The 9642-nt window shown below is 35.5% G+C and overlaps 1 protein-coding gene across 1 annotated transcript; it reads right to left on the reverse strand.

Moving 5' to 3' along the window:
* Window positions 1-5890: 5890 nt before the first annotated feature.
* Window positions 5891-6853, reverse strand: LOC102856661 (putative olfactory receptor 2B8-like). Its single transcript, XM_006896313.1, has one exon. It carries the CDS (start codon window positions 6851-6853, stop codon window positions 5891-5893), a length of 963 nt encoding a protein of 320 aa, XP_006896375.1.
* Window positions 6854-9642: the final 2789 nt, after the last annotated feature.

Consider the following 9642-nt stretch of genomic DNA (forward strand, 5'->3'; position numbering starts at 1 on the left):
TTATTATTAATTTTAATGAAAATTTACAGTTATTTTGGATTTCCATTCATTCATTGTTGCACTTTTCTCCCTGCCCACCTCTCTCATCCAGTACACTCTTCTCTTTGAAAAGTAAAAGTAAAATTCTTTCATTTGCAGTCCCTCCCCCCAGGTCCACTCTGTTCTGGACTCCTGTCATGACAATAATACCTAATCACATATCCCTTTTAAAACGTTTTCTCTCTCATCTGTTTCAATGCAGTATATATTATTTATTTCATCTTTCTCAGTCTCCCCCTAACCCCGATGTCAGTCCTGTTTTACAGCAGTGGCACTACGCAGTATTTGCCATTTGTGACTGAGATATGTCACTCAGTGTAACAAGTGGTGTTGGCAAAATTGGAAAACTATTTGCAGAAGACTCAAGCAAGATCCACACCTCACTCCCTACACAAAAACCAACTCTAGGTGGATGATAGACCTAGGACTAAAGCCAAGGACTATAAACTTCATTAAAGAAAAGTTTGAAAGAACTCTAGAAGTCCTAATCCACAAAATAAACAGTCTTCCAAATATCCTGGAAAATCTACAATCAGGAGAGGATAAAATAGATGAACGGGACCTTCTAAGAATCAAATCCCTATGCACATTCAAAACCTGCTCCAACAGGGTAAAAAGGGAAGCCACCGACTGGAAAAAAAAGTACTTAGTAGGGTCACTATGAGTCGCAGGCAACTTGACGGCACATAACAACAACAACAACAGCAACAGCAGTAATGACATGTCAGATAAGGGACTTATATCTAGAATTTATAAAATACGTGAGCACAACAAGATAAAGGTAAGCAATCCAATTCAAAAATGGTCACAGGATATGGACACTTCACCATAGAAGTCATTCAGATGGCCGGCAAGCACATGAAAAAATGTTCAAAATCACAACTGTGATGTATCATCTCACCCCAGTCAGAAGTAAAATTTAACAGAACAGCAAGCACAAACGCTGACGAGGTTGTCCAGAAACTGAATCCCTTATGCACTGTTGGTGGAAGTATAAAATGGTGCAACCACTGTGGAAGGTGGTGTGGCGCTTTCTAAAAAAGTTGCAAATAAAGCTACCATTTGACAATTCTGCTATTGGGAATATACACCAAAGAAACCATAACTGCCACCCAAGCAGTTATATGCACATACATGTTTATTGTGGTTTTGTTCGCAATAGCAAGGAGTTGGAAACAATCTAAGTGCCCATCAACAAACGAATGGATAGAGAAGCTGTGGTATATTTACACAACAGAATACTAGGTTGCATTGAAAAACAAGAAACTCATGCAATATTATTCAAAATAGGTGACTCTGGAGGACATTATGCTGAGTGAAATATCTCAGTCACAAAAGGACAAATACTACATCGTGCCACTGTTGTAAAACAGGACTGACATCAGGGCTAGGGGAAGACTGAGATAGCTGAAATAAATAGTGTATACTGCATTTAAATAGATGAGGGAGAAAACTTTTTAAAAGGGATATGTGATTAGGTATTATTGTCACGACAGGAGTCCAGAACAAAGGCTGCATAATAGAGTGGACCTGGAGAGAGGGATTGCAAAACAATGAAAGAATTTTTCTTTTACTTTTCTTTTTGTTTTAAAAAAAGTTATTATTAATTTCAGTGAAAATTTACAGAGACTATGGATTTCCATTCATTCATTATAGCACTTTTCTCCCCTCCTAACCCTCTCCCCTAGTACACTACTCTCTTGGAAAAGTAAAAGAAAAATTCTTTCATTGTTTTGCAATCCCTCCCTCCAGGTCCACTCCACTTTGCAGCTTTTGCTCTGGACTTCTGTCATGACAAAAATATCAAATCACATATCCCTTTTAAGCAGTTTTCTCCCTCATCTGTTTCAATGCGGTATACATTATAGAACCCATCTTTCTCAGTATCCCCCCAACCCTAAGGTCAGTCCTGTTTTACAACAGTGGCACCATGCAGTATTTGTCCTTTTGTGACCGAGATATTTTACTTAGCATAATGCCCTCCACGGTCACCCATTTTGAATAATATTGCATTAGTTCCTTGTTTTTCAATGCAGCAAAGTATTCCATTTGTGTGAATAAACCACAGCTTTTCTAACCATTCATTTGTTGATGGGCACTTAGGTTGTTTCCAACTCCTTGCTATTGTGAGCAAAGCCATGATAAATATGGGTGTACATTTCTTTTACTTTTCAAAGATAAGAATATAAAAAAATGTGCATATCTCAGTAAAAAAAAGAAAAAGATGGAGTGTACAGACAGAGTCACCATACCAAAGAGAATTGGCTGACAGAAAATTTCATGAAACAACATATGTTCAAGAGGCAATGGTGATGAAGAAGGAAATTCAAGCTTCCCCCAAGGAACCGGCAAAAAGCAAGGAATAACAATTGAGGCATTTCAACAAAAGGATGCATCCCTGGACATGCTCACCGGCTTGTGCTAAAAAACTCTAGAGGACAACTACCTGATCAGCTGAGTGGAAGAGATTAATATTTATCCTCATTTCAGTAATAAGCTGATCCAATAGAATGTGGAAATTATCAAACAATATCACTAATGTTGTTTACAAGCAAAATCTTGCTGAAGATTATACAAAAATGACTGGAATAGTACATCCTCAGAGAATTACAAGAAACACAGGCTAGGTTTAGAAGAGGTTATGGAACTAGGGACATCATTGCCAATATCAGATGGATCTTGGCTGAGAACAAAGAGTCCCAGGAGAATGTCTATTTCTGTTTTATTGATTATGCAAAGGTATTTGGCTTTGTGGGTTGCAACAAATTGTGGCTGACCTTGAGAAGAATGGAAATTCTAGAACACCTGATTGGATTTTTTTTATGAAACCTATATTTGTACCAGGAAGTAGTCATCAGAACAGAGTAAGAAAATGCCAAATAGTTCAAAATCAGGAAAAGAATGCATCAGGGATGTGTCCTATCTCCATACTTTTTCAATTTACAATTTATATGCAGAACAGATGTTTCAGAAGACTATGTGGTAGGAAAGTGGCATCAAGATTAGAGAAATGCTCATTAACAACTTGCTGAAACTGAGTAAAGCCTGAATGAAGCATTTGCTCCAGAAGGTAAAGAACTATAGTCTTTAAAAAGGGACTGAAGCTCAATATCAAGAAAACAAAGATTTCCATCACTGGGCCAACTGGAAGTGCCATGCCGGATAGAGAAGAAACTGTGACTGTGTAACAATGCTCAGCTCCACAATCCACATTCTTGGCACCAGCAGTCAAGAAATCAAAAGATGAACTGCACTAGGGAAAATCTGCTGTTAGGTCCCTCTCTAAATTTCTGAAAAACAATGCTTTTAGTCTAGAGATTAAGGTGTACCTGCTCTAGGCCATAGTCTTAGGAATTACCTGCTATGCTTCAGAAAGCTGGACAATGACTAGGGATGATAGAAGGGGAATTGATGCCTTTGAGCTGTGGCACTGGAGAAAGGTATTGGATATACCATGGGCTGCTACGAGATCAAGCGGACTACTTCTACCTAACTGAAAATATTACAAAATACTGTATAGAAATTCTTGAAGAGATAGATATTAATGTTTACCTAGAGAGGAGTTGAAACTGTGTTATTTGTAATAGTTGTAACCTAAGTCCATTTCATTAGTAACTTTCTGAAATACTATTAAAATTATATCTAAAATGGATAATGCAAGGAAATTTGTGTTTTCATGGTTTTAAGATAGGTAAGACTTGGGATAAATTATGAAAAGTGAATTGTGATATATTACTCAAAGGATAATAAGCATTTGTTTACATCTTCAAGCAGTTAATTTCCCATACTCTCAGAAAGAAATTAATTCTGCATACACTACTAAAAGGTATCTGCCAAAAGAAAGCATAAAGAAATGCCACTATTGAGGAAATAATCTATATTGCATTCTTTGAAGATAAATATTTTTCCCTATTTTTCTACTATAAACTAATCTACATTGTTCAATCTATGCTTTCTCAGCTATTCCCAACATCCCAACATGCACACCAGTCTGTCCAAGAAGATAAGAAAACAAATGGTTAATATAGATTGAGAGGAAAGAAGTGCTTTTATTTATTCAAGTTATCTTCACAGTGCATGCAAGAAATTCTAAATTGTCTTAAGTCCAAATACTCTTTTTTGAAAAGTGAGACATTTTTCAAGCAATGATAATGTACAGCCTCTAAATACCCCATGTTTACTGACCCTACATGACTATATGATGCTTACTGGGTAAAAATTCGAAATCTAGGCGGCACAACTTGGTCAAATGCTCAACTGATATCCGTAAGGTTGAAGGTTGAAAGACATAGTGGACCCACAGGAGAAAAGATAATGACAATAGGTTTCCAGGACTAAGCCTAGGAAACTTTTAGGGCAGTTCTTCTAAGTCATATACACAACAGCATGTAATACAAACCACAGCTTTCTGTGTAAAGTTGGGAAAAACATGGAAATGACATGATTTCTTGTCTCTCAGTTTAGAGTAAAATTGTTATTTTACTAGTTGGCCTGCTGAACATAGTTATTATAATGCTGATACACATTATTGAGCACCAAGAAGAAAATACATATTCTGGTCAAGCAACAAAACTTTGTCAGGTCGAAGTCCTTTACTGCGGCATGCACATTTTGTTTTTGCTAACCTGGAGAGCAGGGAGTACTTGTGGCCTAGTGGATAGGAAGTTGTACTGTTGATCCAAAAAGAAATGTCTCTCTGGCAATTTGAGTCCTCTGTACCTCTGTGGGAGAAAGGTATATATTCTCCTCCCCTGTCATTTATAGCCTCTGAAAACCTGCAGAGGTTCAGCTATGAGTTAGCTCTGAGGAAATCAGGAGGGAAAACTTCTGTATAATGAGGAGAAGAGTTAAAGAGATATGCTAGAAGAGACTGCTGGAAAGGTTAAATAAAAAGTCATGGAGAGATATTACACAGGGCTATTACTATATGCCTCCTATTTCTTCACAGCAGCATAGATAAGCACCAGTTGCACCTGATCCTCTAAAGATGTCCTGCTCTAATAGTGAAGAAGAAAAATGATGTACATAACCATCATATAAATCAATTAAAATCAACATGAAAAGAATATGGAAAGAAAAAAATGGAGTGATTCTTGGTTATGTTCAAGAAGATTATTGCTAATTTTGTGACATAATTTAGTCAGATTGATTTTTCTACTTTTTTAGCAAATTTAAGAATAATTACCTTAACCATTAATTTTAATGTGTGTTGATAGAAAGTAATATATAGTTATTAATTATAAAACTTCACTGACAAAGAAAAGACAAAACCAAAAAATACATTGTATACTAAAATATATGAATATTAATTATTAATTTATAAATTATCTTTGATTAGTTGTGGAATCCCCTGGGTGCTTCCAAATGTCAGTTTGGAAGTCTGAGTCTACTCAGAGGTGCCGTAAATAAAGTCCTGAAGGCCTATATCTGAAAAATCATCCATTGAAAGTCCTTTGAATACAGTTGCACACTGGCATGTGTGACCACAATGAGTGGAAATTAACTTGAGAGAGATGTTATTGTGTACTGTCAAGCCAGAACTGACCCATAGCTGATCCTCCAATGGATTTTCAGAGATAGTAAATCACAGGGGAGGAGATTGTCCATCTTCCTCCTGTAGAGCAGCAGGTGGGTTTGAACTTCATACCTTGAGGGAAGTGAGTTTTAAATATATTTTTATTATGTTTGGGGGAGAATTGTCAATATTTTCCTTTTTATAAGAGAATAGGTAAAACATTAATAATCAGACACAGTTCTTTTGAGTGGGTAGGAGAGATAATAATGACAGTAAGTAAATGGCATGCAGAAATATGAGAAGACAAAGTATGAGTTGTGAGAGGACTACATTGTCCTAAGCCATGTTCCACCCTTGCTCTTGTTCTCTCCCAAGCAACTTCTTTACTGCACCTTTAACATCCTTGTTTCTCAAAGTATATATCAGAGGGTTGAGCATTGGAGTTATAAGTCCATAGAAGAGTGCAAGAAGTTTCCCTTTCAGTTTGGCTGAGCTGCTCTTGGGTGCCATATATGCGTAACCACTAATGGCTGAGCCATAAAACATAATGACTACAAGCAAATGAGATCCACAGGTGTTGAAAGCTTTTTTACGACTCTCAGAGGATTGGATCCTTACTACAGCTCTCACAATGTTGATATAAGAGAATAGAATTAATCCAACTGGGATAACCTTTATGATCACTACAGCTGCATACATTTCTACTTCATTGATCCACGTATCAATGCAAGATAGTTGAAGCATAGCAGGGACCTCACAGAAGAAATTCTCTACCCTATATTGACCACAACGAGGTAACAAGAAGGTTAGCACTGTTTGTACCAAGGAATTGCTGAAACCTGTTACCCAAGCCACTGCTGCCAATTGTTGGCATAGCCGAGAATGCATGATAACTGTGTAATGTAGAGGTCTACATATAGCTACATAACGATCAAAGGCCATTACTGAAAGAAGTACACATTCAGTGGATCCCAAACCAAGAAAGATGAAAAGTTGAGCTACACAGCCAACATAACTGATACTTCTCCTGGCACTCTGTATATTTACCAGCATTTGGGGAACAGTGGAGGTGGTATAGCAGAGATCTAAAAAGGAAAGATTAGCCAGAAAGAAGTACATGGGTGTGTGGAGTCGGGGATCAAGGCGAGATAGGATAATGATGGCTGAGTTCCCAAGGAGGGTCATAATGTAGAAAATGGAGATAGCCACAAAGAGGATCATTTCTAGTCTGGGCCATTCAGAAAAGCCCATCAGCACAAAACCAGTAGGATGATGAAAGGTAGTGTTGAATCTTCTCATTGTTGTGACATTACTTGTTAGAAACAGTAATGTTAGAATTTTAGAAACTTGTTATCCTCTGATCAGAATTTTGTGTTGACTCATGAACTTGCATTCAGAAGATCTTGCTGAAGAAGATAATGAAACAAATCAGAATTTTAATATATTTGCTTTTATTACTTCACTATGAAAATTTTACTTTAGCAATATTATATCTGTATTTTGAAAAGTGTGTCTGTGACTAATATTTAGTAAAGTCAGAATTTATAAAGAGTTATTACAAATTTAATATAGTAAAGAGCTGATTACCATAGTTATTTTTTTCTGGTAAGATTGAGGAAATATTGATACTTTACTGGGACATTATTACATCTGTAGTTTACTCAGTACGGTTTCTAACTGAATTCTTCAACATCTTGTTTTGAAATGCATGTCTATTAATTTAGATTAAAATTTTAAAAATAAAAAAACATAAACCCATTGCTGTTGAGTGGGATCATAGTGACTGTATTAAATGAAATATAACAGTCCCATGGTATTTCCAAACTAATCTTTATTGAGGCAGACAGACAGACATGTCTTTCTCCAAGAATCAACCTTTGAGTTAGAATCACTTACCTTTTGGGTTATAGTTGAAAGCTATGTGAAGGTTTCTTATATGGAAATTACTGAACATGAAAGGTACTACATATTTCTTCTTTATCCTTATTATTCTTAAACAGCTTTGTATAAAATTACAAAGACCCAATGCAACACATCCATTATTTTAATTAGAGGCTATCTTGTCAGCACCAGATCACAGGTACTCCTTGAAGTGCAGATTGAAACATTGCCCTGTTCTGCACCATCTTCACAATCCCCTTGCTCAAGCTTGTCATTCCAGTCACTGTATCAATACATATTGTTGAAGGTCTTCCTTTCTTTTTTTGACCCTCTACTTTTTCAAGCATGATGGCTTTTTACTAAGCACTGGTGTCTTAAGACAACATGACAAAATATATGAGACTAGGTTTCACTTTCTTTACCTCTGAAGGACATTTTACTTGCACTTTCTCCAAGACAAATTTGCTTATTTTTTTTCTTTTGGCAGTCCATAATATATGCAATATTCTTCATTGATACCACAATTCAAAGACAGTGATCATTTTATCACTATTCTTTATTCATTAATCAAATTTCATATCCATATGCATATGAATCAACTGAAAATACTATGCCTTGGGTAAGGCACAATTTAATGTTCAAACTGTCATATGAGCTCCTTAACACTTTGAGGGAGTTCTTTGACAGCAGTTTTACTAAATGAAACACTTTTTTTTTCACCACTGCTTCTATGAGTGTTGATTGTGGATTCAAGTAAGTGAAATCTTTTACAATTTCAACCTTTACTCCCGTATAATGCTGCTACCTCTTGGACTGATTTTGAGAATTTGTGCTTTCTTGATGTTTTTATGTAATCCACATTAAAGGTTTTAGAAAATACTTCAAAAGTTTTCTTCAATTTCTTCAAGCAAAGTTATATTATGTACATAACAGGTTGTTGATAAGTCTTAATCTAGTAGTAAAGACACAGTCTTCTCCAAATAAACCAACTTTTCCAAATAATTTTTTTCAGTAAAAATATTGCATATTTATGAAGGATATAATTCTGATCTATAACTGTCCTGATTTTAAATCATGTAATATCTCCTTGTTTTATCAGAACACATTAATGGAGTTTAATCTGTTTTAAACGTCCTTGGCTAACACAAATGATTTACACATGACTATTGACATAAAGGTTGGTGGTTCAAGCCCATCTAGCAGACCCTCAGGAGAAAAAGCCTGGTGACCTGCCAAAGAAAACCTATAGAGTAGTTCTATGCTGTATCATATAGATCATTATGAGTCAGAGTCAACTCAATAGTAGCTTTATCAATTCATATGAATCAGCATAACTAGAATTAATAACATACATATTTTTATTTACGTTGTAAACCTTTATATCAAAGAATATATGTTTACATAATAACACAAACCACAGAAATGTTTCTGGTTTCTACAATGATTTATCAGGTCCTCTATTTGATTAGCTCCCATGACTTAGTGGTTAGGAATTGTGCTGCCTATGCAAAGGTTTGATGTTTGAATCCACAAGAGAAAGATGGGCACTCTCTTGTATGATTTACTGTCTCTGAAAACTCATTTGAGTGTTAATTATGGATCAGTACCAACTCAATGGTATACAACAACCAAGTAGAACAATGTTCAAATCAGACTTTTCTATAATATATTTTCAGTATAGTTTTCTATTTCCTGTAAACTCATACCTGCACTCAGATTTTAGATATGAAAATGGAAAGAACTGGAAAGAAATATTAAGCCAATTGTCTGCTGTAGACTTTAGATGTGGCAATAACCAAATATGATATATATATGTGCACACACTCCCTAGGATACTTCACTTCTCTCATCTGTAAAGTAAGTAACTAATTCAAGAGAGAATATTTTACCCAAACCCTGAATTATGTATATCACATAAATAAATACTTGTTTTGATTAAACAAGAGTAAAAATCTAATGACTTGTGGGATGATCTTATGAGTAAAGGGCTTCTATAAGCATTTTATACAGTTGTTTCTCACTTAATTCTCACAATTTTACAAATTCATTTTACAGATGAGAACACTGAGTTACAGAAAAGTTCAATATCCTGCCTACAACCGCCTAACTAGTAGATGGAAGAGCAAGGATCAGACTTCTGATCTAACTCAGAAAGAAAGCCTTGTGTTTTTAAGTGCTATCATATATTACCATATGATTTAATGAAT

The sequence above is a fragment of the Elephantulus edwardii genome, unplaced genomic scaffold (assembly GCF_000299155.1).
Source record: "Elephantulus edwardii isolate Elephantulus edwardi_28Jun2011 unplaced genomic scaffold, EleEdw1.0 scaffold00184, whole genome shotgun sequence".
Lineage (NCBI taxonomy): Eukaryota > Metazoa > Chordata > Mammalia > Macroscelidea > Macroscelididae > Elephantulus > Elephantulus edwardii.